General features: G+C 43.4%; 1 protein-coding gene across 1 annotated transcript in view; it reads right to left on the reverse strand.

Annotated features, from left to right (window-relative positions):
- Window positions 1-2,830: 2,830 nt before the first annotated feature.
- Window positions 2,831-20,212, reverse strand: part of EHHADH (enoyl-CoA hydratase and 3-hydroxyacyl CoA dehydrogenase) — a 33,794-nt gene continuing 16,412 nt past the window's right edge. Inside the window, exons 4-8 of the mRNA XM_081863514.1 lie at window positions 19,330-19,441; window positions 18,425-18,529; window positions 12,541-12,882; window positions 3,339-5,727; window positions 2,831-3,101 (exon numbers count right to left, since the gene is read on the reverse strand). Coding sequence (XP_081719640.1) covers window positions 4,457-5,727; window positions 12,541-12,882; window positions 18,425-18,529; window positions 19,330-19,441 — 1,830 coding nt within the window. The 3' untranslated portion in view covers window positions 2,831-3,101; window positions 3,339-4,456. The remainder of the gene's footprint in view (window positions 3,102-3,338; window positions 5,728-12,540; window positions 12,883-18,424; window positions 18,530-19,329; window positions 19,442-20,212) is intronic.

The following is a 20,212-nucleotide window of genomic DNA, read 5'->3' on the forward strand; positions in this document are numbered from 1 at the left end:
GCTGTGTGCAGATGAGAGAAAGAGAGTCATTTGAATTGCTGTTTCCACTTGCTCCTTTGCAAGCACTACTGTGCAGCTGCCAGACTCCTTTCAGGGTTGAGAGAAAATAAAAGTGGTGGATAAACACTGCCTAAAAGGAATTTATTAAAAAGTCTTTTTGACAGAACCTGAACGGCCTTTTCCTGTACTCCCTCGTACTCATCTCTGTGCCATCATGAATGTAATACTTAGGTTCCCTCTGGAGGTTTAGTACTGCTGGGGACAGCAATAAAAGTCAAGGCTTTCCTCTCCCCTAGCATGCTGATGTGATTCCCCCCTTCCCCCCCTTTTACTCTTTGGAAAGATCCCTGTGGGCTAGTCCATTCATGGAAGAAGAGTGCACTGGCTTAACTCTTATCTTTAAAAAATCCCACAACAGCATGCATAAATATTGTGTATTTGTGCAGAGAGAATCTAGGAGCTTCAATGCCAATAGCAAAAGTTCCCACCACTTGGAGAAATATGTCATTAAACAAATTATAGCATTAACAAATAAAGTAACGCCTGAGGAAACTTGTGGTACAGACTTATTGGAGCTGTTGTAGAACGGCATCACTTTAAACCACACTGCTGTCTGCCTAAATCTTTCAAAGTGATGTGTTGTTAAAAAGCTTTAGCTGCGTATTGTAATATAAGTTGCAATTATTCTTTTAGAGGTGTAACCACTGGTTTTATATATTGTGACTTCTGGAGGAACTGCGTGGCTAGTGCAAAATACTGGCCCTCAGTCATGAGTAGGGTGAGGCTGTTGCATCAGGCAGGAAATCTGGATTTATGTGTGTCAGAATTTCACCCCTCTCACCTAACCATTACTACAGTGGTACCTCGGGTTACATACGCTTCAGGTTATATATGCTTCAGGTTACAGACTCCACTAACCCAGAAATAGTACCTCGTGTTAATAACTTTGCTTCAGGATGAGAACAGAAATCGTGCTCCGGCGGCGAGGCAGCAGCAGGAGGCCCCATTAGCTAAAGTGGTGCTTCAGGTTAAGAACAGTTTCAGGTTAAGAACGGACCTCCGGAACAAATTAAGTACTTAACCCGAGGTACCACTGTACTGCCTTGACCTAGACTGCCTCGTTGCTCTTCTGAGGCTGGCAAGGAAAAGAGTTTGTTGTACCAATAGGTAGTGATTTTTTCATATGCAGCACTATCTTGCACATGGCGATGCCATCAAAGAAAGCTGTTATCATAGGCTCTTTCACTGGTAGCAGAAACACACTTCTAAACTCCTACCTCACCTCAGCCTTCACCTCAAGCTTCTCTTCTGCTGCTTGACTGACTGGGGAACTCTCTGTTGGGAAAACATCCTTCAGAGTCTATTCAACTACAAGCAGTGAAAATGGCTGAAATTATGTCCAATGAGGGCCATGCAAGAAGATGGGGCTACAGGCAAGCTGTCCAGGGCCTAAGACAAGGAATGGTTGTGAGCTGTTGGCAGGGATGGAAAGGGCTTTTGAAAAAGCTCACAGTGTCTAAGGACATGAGAAATTCTAGTGTTTTGGCAAGAGAGGACCAGGGACAAACGAAACACTGAGCAATGCAGGATGTTGACTGAGAGCCAGGGCAGCTTTTAGGAGACAGAACCAACTAGGCACTGGCAGGAAATTAAGGGACTTGAAACAATGGCAGCAAAGGCATCGATGTGAACAAAACTGGGGCAAGAAAAAAGATGGGGCTGCAGACAAGCTATGCAGGACCTACATTAGGTCTAAGAATGGTTATGCGCTGTTGCCAAGAATGGAAAGTGTGTTGGAAGTCAGAGAAGTGTGGACCAGACAGGCAAGAGGGGCAAAGGGTTGCCAAGTCTATCCTGGAGAGGCTGTCTATAATTTAAAGGGATGCACAGAAGGATTCTAGCTGGTGCAAATTCCCACTTCACCAGAGTACAATGATGGAAAAAGCCACAACACATGAAATTCTTCCTTCTATGAAAGTCTAACAAGCACAAGAACCCTCTTACAGGCTATATGTGGATACCCTAAGGAGGCAGCTAGGTTTAAGAGAAAGGAAAGGAATTTCAGAAACTACTTAGAACTGAAACCCATTATGGAGGGAGGGAAGTTATAGTTTGGTTCTATTTCTGAGAAAGTAACATATTAGTTCTAGTTACTATCCTGTGGCTAGCACCTTAATGCAATAGGGTGTGGTCAATTCAAGGCTGAGTGGCATGAGAGAAGGATGCACAATCCACTGTTTGAATTTATTTAGAGTATTTTAATCCCACCAATTCTCTAAGGAACATACACAGTCCATCTCCCTTCTATTTTATTCTCCAAACATCATGAGGTACGTTTGGCTAAAACCTCACCTACCAAGCTTCAAGACTGTGGGGATTTGAACCCGGGTCTCCTTGTCTAATGTTCTTAACCAATACATCTCTCCAGATCTTCTGAATAATCATGAACAGAAAATTCAGCATCTTAAGGCCTGCCATATTGGCAATGCCTGCACAGCCCCCTTGGGCCAAGCCCTGGGAGTAACCAGAGGCAAATTTAGGGCAGCATAACTAGTTCCACTGCACTGGGTGCTGAACCCAGAGGGCACCTCATGGTGTTGCAACTATGATGTATGGAAGGTGAGAGGCAGGGGAGCAGCAAATTTTGGCCTTGCACCAGGAGCCACTGAAATTTCAAAGACCCAAGTTCGCCACGGTGTGATTTGCCAAATGAGGCAGCCTGGTGGGCCAAATTTGGCCAGTGGGCTGGCGATTTCCAGCCCCAGTTCTAGGTGCTTTGTGATACTAGTTTTGAGTGTGAGATCAGGAAAGGACACTGTAGAAAGGCACATGTGATTAATTAAAATAGCTTTATTTAGGGAGAAAATTCATTGCTGAATCTTGGTGATTTTACTTTTGATTTCCTGGATTCCAGAAATAATTAGTCTGAGAAGAAAAGTTTGGGCAATCTTATGGCCTCAGCACTGTAATTCAGACTCAGAGGTTGGTACGGCACTCTTGGAAGCCCTTTTTGCTGGCACCATTGGTGCTTATGGAATCTCTGAGATACATTATTTCCAGCAGGCCCTAAAATCAATGTTCCTGAAGGCACTTATTCTGTACTTGCTGATACAGAAATTCCAAAACAAAATAAAAAAATTCCTTCCAGTAGCACCTTAAAGACCAACTGAGTTAGTTCTAGGTATGAGCTTTCGTGTGCATGCACACTTCTTCAGATACCTGAAGAAGTGTGCATGCACACGAAAGCTCATACCTAGAACTAACTCAGTTGGTCTTTAAGGTGCTACTGGAAGGAATTTTTTTATTTTGTTTTGACCATGGCAGACCAACACGGCTACCTATCTGTAACAGAAATTCCAAATTATGTAAGAGAAACAGACTGAGGAATTTGGAGATCACACAGGTTTGAAAAGCAGAGGAGACACTGATTTAGAAAAGGCAGACAGCAAGAACGAGGCACTTGTTTACGCTAGACTGAAGAGCATTTGAAGCATCAGTTGCTGAGATTCATTGGCACCATCAATGTGTAAGAAGGTGGAACTGAGCTTTCCAAGGCTGAGAGTTCTGTTCCTCAGCCACATTTCTCCTCAGCAGTGTTTATCCACTTCACTGCATTTCATCTTTGAAGTGGTCTTTTTTACTTAGCACACATCAATTGTGGAAGAGCAGAGGTCAGAATGATAGCTATCAGAAGCAGGTGAAATTGAGATACCCTCCTCTGAATTTTTTTGGAACTATCTCCTGCCAGGCAGCGGGGCTTTGCATCAGCTCCTCTCTTCAAGAGAAGCCAGTGCAAAGCCCCACTACACCACCAGGTGTGTGTGTGTGTGGGGGGAATCTCCCCCTCTGCCCAATGGCAAAGCTGGGTGGAGAAACGCTTCTCCTTTTGTCAACTTGGTGGGGGGGAGGCCTTCCACAGAGCTTTGGCATCAGTCCCTCTTTGCCCCAGAGTCCAGGGAGACCAGCAGCATAGCTGGGCAGCAGAATGGGGGGGACACTTGAAGTGGGGGGGACACTTGAAGTGGCTGCCTCACCCAGCCTCATGGGCAGGTCGACTTTAAATGTAGTCAACAAAGAAATGGAAGAAAAAACAGTGGATATAGAAAGTCACGTACACTGTATATTTCAAGCTCTGTGCCTCCCCCCTCAGTTGTCCTTCCCTTTCTGAGCTGTTACGCCAGGGTCCATGATGATCTCATGGAGAGGCTGAGTAGTTTCATTAGACATGAAAGTATTATGTTTTCAGGTGAGACCCTCAGGCACAGTTTCAAGAAGGTATGATAAAAAGCATGCTGCAAACAGCAATATTTCATTCACATAGGCAGGATACATAGATGTGTACATTGTATTAGAATCAGAAGAGGCACTGACAGTGTTCTACAATGCGCTGTGTTTTAGTCTGGACTGGAACAGTCAAAAATATTGGAATGGGAAAACCAGACTGCTTGCAGTGCAATTACAACTTGCTGTTCTGAGTTCCCACAAGTGATGACCAATCTTTCAGAGGAGGGCTGCCCAAGGCTACAAGCTTCTGCAGAAAGGCACTGGGCTGTAGTTTGGGTATGTCAGGATTAGCCTCAGCATACTTCTGCAATTTTGCTAAAACTGTAGGCAACCCTACCTCAGAAGCATAGAACATGGGACCACCCCTATGTCTGGGCCAGCCGTAGCCATTGATGTAGATGGTATCAATAGCTTCTGGACAAGAAGCTATTCCATCAGATAATATCCGGAAACCCTCATTGGCAAGGGAATATAGGCAGCGTTCCAGGATCTCATCTTGGCTAATGGTGCGTACTGAAATACCATGAGCATTTCTGTACTCAGCAAGAAAACTATGAAGCCACGGATCTGACTTTGCTACCCTTCCCCCAGGTTTATCATATTGGTACCAACCCTTCCCAATTTTCTGGCCATATCTCCCCTTCTCGCACAGAATATCAGGGAGTGGGCTATATCGTCTTCCACCTCGTTGACGAGGAGGTGTGCCAAGAGGCAGGCTGGGTCCAGTAAGGCCTTGCCCTTTCCTAGATCTCCAGCCCACATCAAGCCCAGCAAGGTCTGAAACACGGAAGGGACCCATTTTGAAACCAAATTCCCCCAGAGCTTTGTCTACTTCCTCTGGAGTACTGCCCTCTTCCAAGAGGAAGTATGTTTGCTCAGTGTAAGAATTCAGCATTCGGTTCCCAACAAAACCAAAACAGTTCCCTACAACAACCCCAATTTTGCCCATAGCTTTGCCAACTCTCATGGCTGTGGCAATGGCATTGGGAGATGTTCGCTGACCATGGATTACCTCTAGTAGCTTCATTCTATTAGCTGGTGAGAAGAAGTGGGTGCCAATTACTTGCTGAGGGCGGTTTGTGACAGAAGCAATCTCATCAATATCAAGGCAAGAGGTGTTCGTGCACAGAAGGGCCTCCGGTTTGCAGACTGCTGATAACTTCTGGAAGATTTCCTTCTTCAGAGCCATATCCTCATATACAGCCTCAATAACCATATCTACATCCTTCAGTGCACCAAAATCCAGCGTGAACTGAGGCAAACCAGGCATAGAGGCAGCCAGTGTTTGGCCATTCTGTTGCATTCTTAAAGCTTCCCGTTCTAAAAGAGCTGTGATAGTTCCTCGAGTCAGCTCCAAATGCTTTTTATCCTGTTCAAGAGCCACTACAGGAATTTTAGCCTTGACCAGAGATGCCACGATGCCTTGTCCCATTGTCCCTAAACCTTGTGATAAAAAGGGCAAGGAGAGAAAGGAGAAGGAATAATTAGAAATGTTCTACAGAGAGGAGCTTATTAGGCAATCTTTTAACTTACAAAATAGGCAAATAAATTGAGGGGGAAACCATTGTGAAGATCCACATTTGAATTAACGTTACCATCCTGAAAAGAAACTACTGCAAGGCTGAAGATGGAAAGCAACGTTAATGTCTGTGCAAGTGAGTTGAGATTATGCATTTCATAGGGGAGTCTGTTCAATAGCTACTAGAAATTGCACTCTCCTCCTTTTCTTCCTCTATGCATGAGTGGAGGAGATAAGCTATGTAGCAATTCATATTTGCTGTCTTGCCAAACTCCAGCAAACTATATTTTTACACAAATCATAGTTATTAGGTTTGGACAAAATGGCTGCAAATCCCCACTAGATACTTCTAGTCTCCTCCACCTATAGAAAGAAGAAGATGAGGGAATGTGCAAGCCTAAGGCTCTTGGATGCTTGTGTTCATAATACAAATTATGGTGTACCATCATATCAGAATGCAGCCAACATAAAGTTGTAGCAGAATAGGAATTCCTCACAATCAAGTGACCTTTTTTGTCTGATTAACCATCTTTTCTGTCATGAAGTGTGGTGGTTACCTTCTTGCATGTGGAGCATGCTTTCAAAACCTATTGATCTTCATTTATTCTAGAAAGGCTGCGTCAAATTGCTATTAGTCAATGTTCCCCAAAGGCCTTCTGCTCAAAGCTTTATGGAGCCTTACACATGGTGCTCCCTCAGTGACATAGCTATCTAGGCTGGCCTGCTAAATGCTCAATACATTCTAGTTTCAGCCCACTGATTTTATATTTGGACAGCTTCTCAATCTGTGTTCTGGGACAGCTACCTGATGAGGATCAGATCAAAATCCCTTTGTACTGCAGGGGCCAAAGATCAGAATGAGGAAACTTTGTAATAAACAATATTTAGAACCAGCTGTCAATGTCTGAAGCTTGCTAAAGGGGTCAAAACTATGTGACTAACACTTTTGCTGTACAGTGATTTAATTATTTTAAAAACTCATGGCCCATATTATCAGGTTTATGAATGTGACTTAGAATCATAGAATCATAGAATCATAGAGTTGGAAGAGACCACAAGGGCCATCGAGTCCAACCCCCTGCCAAGCAGGAAACACCATCAGAGCACTCCTGACATATGGTTGTCAAGCCTCTGCTTAAAGACCTCCAAAGAAGGAGACTCCACCACACTCCTTGGCAGCAAATTCCACTGTCGAACAGCTCTTACTGTCAGGAAGTTCTTCCTAATGTTTAGGTGGAATCTTTTTTCTTGTAGTTTGGAACCATTGCTCCGTGTCCGCTTCTCTGGAGCAGCAGAAAACAACCTTTCTCCCTCCTCTATGTGACATCCTTTTATATATTTGAACATGGCTATCATATCACCCCTTAACCTCCTCTTCTCCAGGCTAAACATGCCCAGCTCCCTTAGCCGTTCTTCATAAGGCATCGTTTCCAGGCCTTTGACCATTTTGGTTGCCCTCCTCTGGACACGTTCCAGTTTGTCTGTGTCCTTCTTGAACTGTGGTGCCCAGAACTGGACACAGTACTCCAGGTGGGGTCTGACCAGAGCAGAATACAGTGGCACTATTACTTCCCTTGATCTAGATGCTATACTCCTATTGATGCAGCCCAGAATTGCATTGGCTTTTTTAGCTGCCGCGTCACACTGTTGGCTCATGTCAAGTTTGTGGTCAACCAAGACTCCTAGATCCTTTTCACATGTACTGCTCTCAAGCCAGGTGTCACCCATCTTGTATTTGTGCCTCTCATTTTTTTTTGCCCAAGTGCAATACTTTACATTTCTCCCTGTTAAAATTCATCTTGTTTGTTTTGGCCCAGTTCTCTAATCTGTCAAGGTTGTTTTGAAGTGTGATCCTGTCCTCTGGGGTGTTAGCCACCCCTCCCAGTTTGGTGTCATCTGCAAATTTGATCAGGATGCCCTTGAGTCCATCATCCAAGTCGTTGATAAAGATGTTGAATAAGACCGGGCCCAAGACAGAACCCTGTGGCACCCCACTAGTCACTCTTTTCCAGGATGAAGAGGAACCATTGATGAGCACCCTTTGGGTTCGGTCAGTCTGCCAGTTACAAATCCACTGAGTGGTAGCATAGTCAAGACCGCATTTTACCAGCTTCTTTACAAGAATATCATGGGGCACCTTGTCAAATGCCTTGCTGAAATCAAGGTAGGCTACATCCACTGCGTTCCCTTCATCTACCAGGCTTGTAATTCTGTCAAAAAACGAGATCAGGTTAGTCTGACATGACTTATTTTTCAGAAATCCATGCTGACTATTGGTGATCACAGTATTCCTTTCTAGGTGCTCACAGACTGTTTGCTTAATGATCTGCTCCAGAATCTTCCCTGGTATTGATGTCAGACTGACTGGGCGATAATTATTTGGGTCCTCTCTTTTCCCCTTTTTGAAAATAGGGACAACATTTGCCCTCCTCCAGTCTGCTGGGACTTCGCCTGTTCTCCAGGAATTCTCAAAGATGACTGCCAATGGTTCTGAGATCACATCTGCCAGTTCTTTTAATACTCTTGGATGCAGTTCATCTGGCCCTGGAGACTTGAATACATCTAAACTAGCCAAGTATTCTTGTACTATCTCCTTAGTTATTCTGGGCTGTGTTTCCTCTGCTGAATCATTTGCTCCAAATTCTTCAGGTCGGGCATTGTTTTCTTTATCGGAGAAGACTGAGGCAAAGAAGGCATTGAGGAGTTCAGCCCTTTCTGTGTCCCCTGTTTGCATTTCACCATCTTCTCCTCTGAGTGACCCAACTGTTTCTTTGTTCTTCCTTTTGCTACGAACATACCCATAAAAGCCTTTTTTGTTGCTTTTAACCTCTCTAGCAAGCCTGAGTTCATTCTGTGCTTTAGCTTTTCTGACTTTGTGTCTACACGTGCTGGCTATTTGTTTGAATTCCTCTTTGGTGGTTTCCCCCCTTTTCCATTTTTTGTACAAATCCTTTTTTAATCTTAACTCAGTTAAAAGTTCTTTAGATAGCCACCCTGGCTTCTTTAGGCACCTTCCATGTTTCTGTCTCATTGGTATTGCCTGAAGTTGTGCTTTTACTATCTCCTTCTTAACAAACTCCCAGCCATCATGAACTCCCTTTCCTTTTAGTATTACTGTCCATGGGATCTCACCCAGCACTTCCCTAAGTTTTATGAAGTCGGCTTTCTTAAAGTCAAGAAATTGAGTCCTAGTATGCTTGGCTGCTCCTTTCCGCTGTATAGTAAACTTCAGAAGAGCATGATCACTCGCGCCTAATGATCCTTCCACTTCTACCCCACTAACCAGGTCATCAACATTGGTTAGGACCAGGTCTAAAATGGCTGTTCCTCTTGTTGCTTCTCCCACTTTCTGGACAATGAAGTTGTCTGCAAGGCCAGTGAGGAATCTGTTTGACCTTATGCTCTTGGCTGAGTTTGACATCCAACAAATATCCAGGTAATTGAAGTCCCCCATTACTACTATCTCCCTTCCGTTTGCATGCTTGGCCATCTGTTCCAGGAAGGCATCATCTATGTCCTCCGTTTGGCCTGGGGATCTATAGTAAACTCCCACAATGAGGTCACTGTTATTCTTCTCTCCCTTAATTTTGACCCAAATGCTCTCACTTTGGCTTTGAGGTTCTAAATCTTGGATCTCTTCACAGGTATACACATCCCTGACATATAACGCCACTCCTCCTCCTTTCTTGTCTGGTCTGTTTCTCTGAAATAGATTGTATCCCTCCATTATTACATTCCAGTCGTGGGACTTATCCCACCAGGTTTCAGTGATGCCTATTATGTCATATTTAGTTTGCTGTACCAAGAGCTCAAGCTCATCTTGTTTATTACCCATGCTTTGCGCATTAGTGTACAGACATTGAAGTCCATTAATCATTCCCCGTGACTTGTTTTAGCTGGACAAAGAAATACAAACCACAGGGATTAAAAAATTAATCTAAAGCAACTTTATGAAGAATAGCTGAAATTATGCTGTCAGTAAAACAAGATCAATTCCTAGTAATGCGGGTCAAACAAGGTAGCAATTTGGCTCAGTCCTTCAGTATACTCTGGGATGAAAAATAACTGAATAAAGAGTTTACAAGATCAGAAAAGCTGGAACCTGTTTGTCTCTATTTAAATGTTTCCTACTACTTCTGGAAGTCCTTTCCTCCTCTAAGTCATCTTACGTAGTTGATCTGACCTCAGTTCCCGCTGTAGTTGTTTTCTAGTTGTATGGTTGATTTCCAGCTGGATCCCTGTATGCATGGGGCCTGTATACTTCCCCATATGGGGCACACAACAGATTTTTTTTTTGGGGGGGGGAGCTCATTGGGGAAATTGTTTTAAAAAAACTCTGCCACCCACTGCTGTGGACCAAATCTGAATCATAGTGATATCTATAGGTACATAGTGATATCTATAGGTTATTTAAACACACACACACAGGCACACACACAATCTTGTTTATGAATCTCTCCAAATTTGGCTGTTAGTGGGGAAGGATGAAAAGTCTCTTTATACGCAGAAGAACCTTAGCTTCAGAAGAATCTGAGAAAACCAGTTCTAATTAATGCAGAATATTCATGGAGATTCAAATGGCAGGGCCCAACACTGGCTCTTTAAAGAGAGCCTTGGGTCTAATACTGAAGCCCAGACTCAAATGAAGCACTACCCATTGCAATGAAGAGAAGACTTGGATCACATTCAAGTTTTGCAGGGGCAGGGGAGGCGGTGTTATATATATTGCAACCACCACAGACAAGTGTTGTTACCTTCATTTCAATAATGCTATCCTTACAAATTAACACCCACACCCTGCTTCTGTATATTACAGCAAAAGAGGACCAAATCAATTTATTAGGTAGCTGAGCACCAGATATGCTCAAGCAGCAGTCAGTCATGCAAAATTCATCCTACACTGCCTTAAAAGCATTTCAGATTCAGTTTGCTCGAAGCAGCGAAGCAAGTTTGTAGCAACGCACAGTGACCCATGTATAATGATGGAAAACTTGTTACAGAAAATTTGGTAGGCTTAAAATGTATTGAAACATATTCAGATTGTAAATGTTCAATTAAAGTGCTGGTTTATTTCAAAGTTCTTTGTAGTCTCTGAAGAATATGCAAATAAGGTGCCAACATGAGGAACAGATGTTGGTAGATGCTCGTGTTTCTACTACATATTCTCTAGATTAATATCAGCTTGGAGTAAGAACCTCCTCTGGGCAAGCTATTCTTGCTCCATTCCATTCCAATGATAATTCAGAATTAATATTTCTGTTTTGACCTGTATCTGTATTTCCATAACAGACATATCCATTTTGCATATCTGTCACTTGTCTAGCAGCAAACCTGTCATTTATGATTTCCCATGAAACTCAAAATGGAGACTGTTCCCACCAAAGCCCATGTGGTAATGCAGATCAGGTCGACACACATTTACGTCTGCATACTGAACAATAAACCACATCCCTCCCACATGTGCTGAGCTTCAGGCTCCATGCTGCTTAACATGAATGTCAGTTCTCCAGTGGATGAGTTCATAGCAACTTGAGAGTTCAGGCTTGTTGGCAGATGTAACTGACGACATAGAGATTTTTGCTCTAAAGGGGTATGAGTCATGCAGAGAATGTTAATTAAGATTGCAAAATGGAAGAAGCAAAGGGGCATATGAAGCCACAGTCCTCAAGGCTACCTCGTGCTGAGGTGAGCTTGCAGAGAGTTCAGGTTGCACCCACTGCAGCAAAGCACATCCTGTATCTAATAACTGGGGAGGGAGGGAGGGATAGAGGAGGGATGAGATGGCTGGCAGTCTCTTAAAAATCAAAGGGGCATTGCTGAGGGCTGGGCTACTTAGAGAGCTGTCTCCCACTGAGTATACCGATCAATATGCAGAACAGCAAAGAACGGTTGAGAGATCTGTGCAGTGCATCAAAGAGCTTTATTTCAGCTGCCTGTATAAAAAATTAATGAAGGCATTATTTTTGGGGGGGGGGGTGAGAGAAATAGGAGACGGCAAAATGGGAAGAGTGGCTCGCTACAATGAGATGAAAGCTTCTTAAAAGGTACTTGTCAACAAAACATATTGGGATGAATACATCCTCAAATGATTAAGTACGTTTCAGTAAACAGCCTCTGTGCAAGGGAAAAGCAGTCTTTGAAACCCAAGCCCGACAGCCCCTTTTTCTTGCTGAACTTTTACCCATGGTGGCCCGAAGCAAAGGAGCTTTTATGGGCTGTGTAGGTGTAGGTGCACCTTCTGTCACCTCCGCATGACACCTGACAAAAATATCTTCTGCATCTGTTGCAGAAGACCTACTTTCAAAGATCACATTCCAAACACAAGAATTTCATAGAGTCAATGCATTATTATTACACTGGCTGAGCAAAACAATCTCCCTCTACTTAACTTATCACAGAAGAGGAAGGGATAATGGGCCATTGCTTTCCTTTTCTCCCCCTGTATTGGGAGATTTACAAAAAGGCATATCAAGCTGTCCAGAATTAGAGGTGGCAACCTTAAGTAGAAGCAAGGTGATGAGATCCAAAGGAAGGCTGAGCTCCAGGATCTTTAAACAGTGATGCAGCTACTGAGAAGGGAAGCTGGGACTGAAGAAGTGATACACCAATTTTGGATCTCCTGCATGCAAATTAGGTGATGCTTAAGAATGAACAGGGAACAAAATAGGAACTTTGCAACTGCTACTGAGAACAAGATATCAAGAAATGGCTTAACTCATGGAATCCTATAGTCTTACCTATCACAGCTGCTCTCCGGACTGGCTGAGGGACTGCAGTTTTCCAAGATGCTCCACTGGGCAATGCCCACTTCTCCACCAACCTTTGTGCAAAGAAGGCATATTGCAATGCCTTAGCCTGTCCTGAAGTCAAGAGGAACATGAACAGCTCCCTTTCTCTGCGAATTCCTTCTGCAAATGGCAGGTACACAGAGGCTTTTACAGCATGGAAACACATTTCTGGTGAGAGGCACCCATTGGCCTGCTTCTTCACCTTCACAAAAGCTGCATCAAGAACGGCTTCCATGTTGGGTAGCTTAGGAGTTTCTTTTTGGCAGAGCCTGCGAGGGCCCAACGGCTGTCCTGTAGGGACGAAGAAATCAAGACGACAAAACTTGTCAGTCCCTATTTTTTCCTGATAAACTAAAATTAAATTCTTGTCCGTCTGCAGGTGAAACACAGTCTCACAATGCAGCTCTCTGGACATGGCCCTGTAGGTAGGAGTGGATCCACTGTAAAACAGTGCCATCAATCCCAATCCCACAGAGTTGGTCCAGGAGGTAAAACTTAGAAGTAAAGGACCCTGAACAATTAACTCCAGTTGAATTTGACTATGGGGTGCGGCCCTCAACTCCACTTCCAGGCTAAGGGAGCTGGTGTTTGTCCACAGCTTTCCAGGTCATGTGACCAGCATAACTAAACTGCTTCCAGTGCACAGAACACCGTGACAGAAGCCAGAATGCACAAAAATGCCATTTACCTTCTCGCTGCTGCAGTACCTATTTATCTACTTGCACTGGTATGCTTTCGAACTGCTAGGTTGGCAGGAGCTGGGACAGAGCAATGGGAGCTCACCCCGTCACACAGATTCGAACTGCCAACCTTACGCGGATTCCATAATCAATGGAATCAAAAGCTGTTGACAGACTGAGAAGCAGAAGCAGAGCCATATTCGCCATGCCCTGCTCTCAACATAGGATACATCAGGGTGACCAAGATGGTTTTGGTCCTAAAAACTGTGCCTGCCCCAGAATGAAATGAATCCAGATAAGTATTTTTAAAATACGGTATGTTTACTTATAAACACTAAGTTCAATGGAACTTAATATTTATTTACACTTCAAAAAAAAAAGTGTAAAAAGGGATATTCTAACTCTTATGCTTGCAGAGAGGAATTTCAAAACCTCACTGTAGTAAAGAATTTAAGCATCCTACATTTTCCAACAGTATATTAAAAATGGAAGCAATCTAAATTGAGCCATATTAAATATTTTCATCTCCCCTGAAATCTGACCTAAGAAATACACAGCATTTTAAATTCCAATCACAATCCTAGATCACATATTTTGAGTGTTCTACACAACAGCAGTCTCTGAAACACCCTGTATGTTTCTTTCTTCTTTTGTTTAGGAGATAAAGGTGGGAGAAAATATTGTCATGATTGTTGATAATGATGAGGATGATCTCTTTGTAGTTCATGTTATTGTCAATATAGAAAAAGCCAAGATAATGTACATTGTATTATTTATGGGACATAACTCTCTCAAACCTTTACAAAAAGAAAGGTGAGAAAATATATCCAGGTATTTCAGTGTACCACCTTCTGGTACAAGGACTTCAACCGCATATATCAAAAGGCTCATTTACAACATGCAAACACCTGGTTATTTAGGATTCCCTGTAAAGGCAGGGCAATCCATAGGGAAACTCAGTCCCTGGAAGCCGAAGAAACTGGAAAGTGAGAACACAAGAATGGCCAGGAAGTGCCATATATCATCTGGTCCCTTGAAGAAAAGTACTTGTCTGGACTTGCCTAATTTGATGCAGAGAGATTCCTGTGGTGGTGGTGTTGGCAAAAGATTTTATAAAAACACAGTTGAGTGTTTCTAGTGGGATTTCTCCTGCTTCAAATTCAGTACATCTATTCTATAATATAGAATCGTTCCTTTCCCAAGTGGTCCCTTCTATCCATGGCCATACCTGCCCCATACCTGATATCATGTATAGGGTAGGTGGGCATGGTTTGTGGGAAACAGCCTCACGGGCCAAACTGGGACCAGTGCCTGCAGTCCAGATGTTTCCCTCCCCTGTTTTACACCATATCGTATCTATTACATATCAGTGTTCAGGAGGTAATCCTCTCAAAGTGACAGTCTACCACTTACTTTAAATTCCACAGATACCACAACCTATACTTGTCCCTACCTGCCATAGGTGACATCTGGACCATCTGTGGACTGTAGGTAGTGAAATGTGCGCCATAGGAGTGCATCAGAGCCCCACCCCAAACCCGATGCAAACACACTCTTTGTCAGCAATTACTGATCTTTTCCAGTTGATTCTTAAGAGGAGATGAGGAGGTTTTTGGTTTTTTGGAAGGGGACCCACCCAGACAAGAGCTGGAGGCTCACCTCCCCCAAACTCTGCTTGAAACGCCATTGAAAAATTATGGCAACATAATTACAGTAAGGTCTGCTTTGCAGGAAACCTTCCTCAGACATACAAATTACTGGGCACTGAAACTCTCCGAACTTCGTTGTGTAATGGGTAGAATTACCAACAGCTAAATGGTAATCATTATTTTGTTTTTTTACATTTGTGCCCCATCTTTCCTTCAAAAAGCCTAGTATTAAAAGGCAGCCACTGTTCAGACTTCATCTGAACAATGGCACAGTAGCTGCCCCATGAACACAAAGAACTATGGAACTATGGAACTCTGATAAATTGACGGTATTTGCTGCTGTATGCTGAAAGCAGCATTATTTTCCAGGTTTTAGTGCCATCAGGTGGACAAAGCGAATAGTGTGACGTTAAAAACAGCTGATGCAAACATATTCCCCCCAAATACGTTTTCTGCTCCTTGCTCACGAGACATCTAGCTGAATTGAAAATACTCCCCCCTCCTTTTTACAGAGGTGCAAGTTGCACACCACTTGAGTAATCTGTGGAACAGGGTCACAGGGAAACCCTGTGCATGTTTATTCAAAAGCAAGCCCCTTTGGTTTCAGTGGGATTTATTCCCTAGTAGGAATAGATGAATTTGTCCATTTTGGTTTCTCCTAGTTTCTCATTTTCCCACCCTTTAGCTTAGTTCACCACCTTTCTTCATCAGTTCATAAGTTAGTTAGTTAGTGGTTGGTTTTTTTAAGTCTTCATGAAAACCATCAGATTTTAGCATGGATTTCTCCTCATATGCACATCTTTGTATGCAATTTTGTCTAACGTTCACATTTTTGCAAAGCTATTTTCCCTTATATAATGAATTTTTGTATGATATTTTCCTGAATATATGCATTTGAATGCATGCTTTACCCTAGCATGTGCATTTTGGTAAACATTACTTGGCTGGAGAGCTGAATGGCAAAATGTAGAGAACTGCAGATATTGAAGAACGTCTGTTTCAATTCACATATTGTTTCAGAAAGTGCAAAGTCAGTAGGATTGCCTAAAAATGTGAACTGAATCAAACTGCTCTCCCAGTCCCTAGTAAGTGTGCGTATAGGACAGCAGCCTCAGTGACTCAGCCAGCAGCACCCTGAAGTCACCTTGCTTAAAATGTGGACCTCTGTGCATTGGAAATGTCTCACCAACTATTGCCTTCAGAAGGGTAGTGAGAAGAAGTACGATTTTATGGGTAGCCAAATGTGGAAAGATGTAGTTGTTCAATAATTTGTTTTCTGGTCCTTAAAAAACATATTAACAGCAGAATTCTATGAATATTTTAATCAGAAGTAAATGCTGCTTGCTCATTGAGAATTTCCATTCCACCTTAAGGAGCAGATGTGTGGAACTGTTGCGTGTCACATGTCTGTTTACATTCCAGCACAGCTTACTGGGAACTTCCATTATGTGTATTGCTTTTGTTTTTCTCTGCCTCTCTGAGAAGATGAAGAGAGAGACGACATGTTTCTTTGTCCTGATTTATTATTAATAAATCTGTAGTTGTAGTATGCTTTCACAAGCCTCACGCCTATTCTGTGTGCGCAGTTCGATCTGCTGATAGTGTGCCCTGATTTTGAAGCCCGGGTCGCTGATTTACGTCGGAGCAGAGGCCGATGGGTCTTCTCAGCGGGATGGCTGGAAGGAGATGGCCCAGCTGGGGCTAGCCAGCTGGCTTTGCGGCCCTCTGCATGTCGACAGCCTGCACAAGATGGCAGCCATTGGCTGCAATCTTATACTCTCTTACCAGGAATGACCAGCATGACAGGGCACGAGTGTTCAGCCTCCCTTCCCACAGCAGTGTTGCTGTCACTTACTGGTATCAGACAGGGCAGCAATGAGATCAGAGCTACACAAGCACACCAGTGCAGCCAATCTGGTGCTTGTGCTCTTCCAACTGTGGTAAGTGCCAGTGGCACCACTTAAGCTCAGTGGGACTTACTTCTGAGTAGGGGTGTATAGGATTGTGCTGCTAGTCACCTGTTGGCCATGTTATATTTGTTGTATTAAGCTTGCTTGTGTTTCGTAAAATAGGAGTTTCTTGACGGTGTGGTTATTAGACCTGCTCAGTCACAAGCGTGCCTCTGTTTTAAAATTTATAACCAATTGTGTTTTCGTTACGACTGGCAGTAATGATGCTCGACTCCAAAATTATAGGCCAGCCATTTGTTGACACTGAGTCTGCATAGGCACATTTTCACGAGGTATATGCACCAAGGAATGTGCTGTTCAGTGATTCAGACAGGCCTCAGGTGCTCCTGTAGGGTCCTGCTGGCGTTTGTCCTTTAACTCACTGCACAGCAGATGCCTGGATATCAACAAAGAAATAAACAGACAAATATATGGAAACTGCTTTAGCTGCAAATGGTGGAAACAGAAAGATTTAGGTTAAACTATAGAAAGAAGTTCATAACTGCAAAACCAGATTAGCAGCATAGCAGATTGTTTTGTGCAGGTTATAGAAAGTCTTTGCTTGGAAAGCTCCCAATCTTCCTTGGGGAGTGTTTACCTCTTTTGGGAGTGGGTTTCATACACCCTCCAAAGCCTTGAGCCATGTTTTTTGGCCTGCCAGGGGTATTGTAACTCCTATGTTTTAGCAGATCCAGGCAAAGAGCCTTGGTGGAACACAGGAGGACATTCAGTGCTATGATGGCAAATATTACAGGACTGGGAAAGTTATGGCTCGCCGGATGGTGTTGGACTCCCAACTCCCATCAGCTTCAGCCAGCATGGCCAAGGATAGTCAGGGATGATGGGAGTTGTAGTCCATCAACATCTGGAAGGCCACAGGTTCCCCACACCTGACATGAATTACTATTTTCAGACATATATTTACAACATTTATATACTACCTAACATTGAATATGTTAAAATAAAAACACAATAAACAATAAGACAATAAAGGTCCAGTAAAATTTTTCCATGGTCAGCAATAAATGCGAACAACTGGAGAAACACTTCAGGGAACGCTCTTCCACCCCTATGAGAACAAGGTTATATTAACTAAGGACAACCAAGGCTGCATGAATTCCTACCTTAGCAATTATTTTGAAAAAAGCAATGTTTTTGGAATCCCTTGATCATCGATATTCAGAATCCTATAGCTGTATTTGAAAAACAAAAACATAAAAACAGCTCCACCAGTTAATTGGCAGGGCATCAAGTTAACCAAGGATTTTTGTATGGACATTTATGATTTGGTAATACAGTCTTATTATTTTCCACCGACTATCCTGTGTATCAGGGCTTTGTACCATTCCAATGTTGTACCTTAGTAAGGTTACTGTCCTATGTACACTTATGTACCAAGGAAGGAGCCCCACTCAACACTTCTGAATAAACATGCATAGGATTGCTCTGCTAAATAAATATTTTCACTGATATTTGTCTATGGCTTATATTAAGGCTTGCTTCAGGTCATGCTTCATGTGTTATGCTGCTGCCCAATACAGTTAAGAACTCTTACCTACTACTCTTTCTGCTAAGTTTATGGCCGCTTCGATTGTTTTTCCTTCCACAACCCCATCTAGGATTCCCAGTTTCAGCGCTTCAGTTGCTGGCACATGTCTTCCTGGCATGAAGAAGTGGGAAGGAAGAAGAGAGTGAGGAAGGCAGACAAGACAACATCAGGGTTTGCTCCAGTTGAACAAGGGGGGCAGGCAGCGACAAGATTGGGACCTATACCACTTGGACTCCCTCACCCTGAGCCAACTTATAACAACTGCCATGCAGGAAGGAATATCTGCAGCCAGTTCCAGTTCCAGTGGGTCTGGTTGTTTGTTTGTTTGTTTGTTTGTTTGTTTGTGTGTTTGTTTTAAGCATGTGGGTCTTTGTGTATCTGTTGCATTTATAAATGTTGTTAGCTACTCTGAGGACTCTAGCTAAAAAGTGGAATAGAAATATAGGGCGCAATGCAATGTCACGCTCTTTCAGTTGTTCTGTCTGCACAAAAATGCAGCTTGGCAGATGGAATCATCACTCCCTCTCCTCTCCTCATGCACTATTCTGGGGGTTTCTCCTAACCCTAACCCAGAGCCATTGGGGGGCCATGGTGTAGGAGAGTTGGGAAGCCTTGTTGTGCAATCTCAAATCCTTCCACTGATGGGACTTGTGAAGTGATTCCTGAGGGGAGTGCAACTCCACCCAAAACAGTCTGAATGTCCAATATTGTGACCTTATATACATCTTATTACTTAGAAATTTCAGGAATCGAACTTAGGACCTTATACATACATAGTGTGAGCTTGCCACGGCCATTTTCTAACATGTTACTTGCATAGATATTCATTATCTTGTAATGTCAGTATAGTTATCCAGCTGTTAATATACTTGACACCTGTATGGTTAGCATTCACATCTGGAGGAGCTTACCTGTGGTGATGATTTCAAGTGCAGCTGGTACTCCAATCAGTCTGGGAAGTCGTTGAGTCCCGCCAGCACCAGGAAGTAAGCCTATTGTGACCTCAGGTAAACCTACCCGAGCCTGGAACAAATAATAATAATAATAATAATAAAAAATTTTATTTATATCCCGCCCTCCCCAGCCGAAGCCGGGCTCAGGGCGGCTAACAACAATCAACAATCAAACAATCAGATATTCACACATTCTAAAAATATTACATTATAAAAATCAATTAAAATCAAATTAATGGCAACTAATTAAGCAAGATTCTAAGCAGGTTGCCAGAGGAGGGAGTCAGACTGCGCCCTGACCAAAGGCCTGGTGGAACAACTCTGTCTTGCAGGCCCTGCGGAAGGATGTCAGGTCCCGCAGGGCCCTAGTCTCTTGTGACAGAGCGTTCCACCAGATTGGAGCCGCAGCCGAAAAGGCCCTGGCTCTAGTTGAGGCCAGCCTAACCTCTCTGAGGCCTGGGACCTTGAGGATGTTAGTATTTGCAGACCGTAGGTTTCTCTGTGGGGCATACCAGGAGAGGCGGTCCCGTAGGTACGAGGGTCCTAGGCCGTATAGGGCTTTAAAGGTTAAAACCAGCACCTTAAACCTGATCCTGTACTCCACCGGGAGCCAGTGCAGCTGGTATAATACCGGTTGAATGTGATCTCGCAGCGAAGACCCCATAAGGAGTCTCGCCGCGGCATTCTGCACCCGCTGGAGTTTCTGGGTCAGTCTTAAGGGCAGCCCCACGTAGAGCGAGTTACAATAATCCAGTCTGGAGGTGACCCAAAGATTGGGTATTTGTGATGCTTGGTTAGAGAGTTACTGGGGCCTATAATATATTTTTTATTTATTTAAACA

Source organism: Podarcis erhardii (genome assembly GCF_964252035.2).
Source record: "Podarcis erhardii genome assembly, chromosome: 5".
NCBI classification, from domain to species: Eukaryota; Metazoa; Chordata; class Lepidosauria; order Squamata; family Lacertidae; genus Podarcis; species Podarcis erhardii.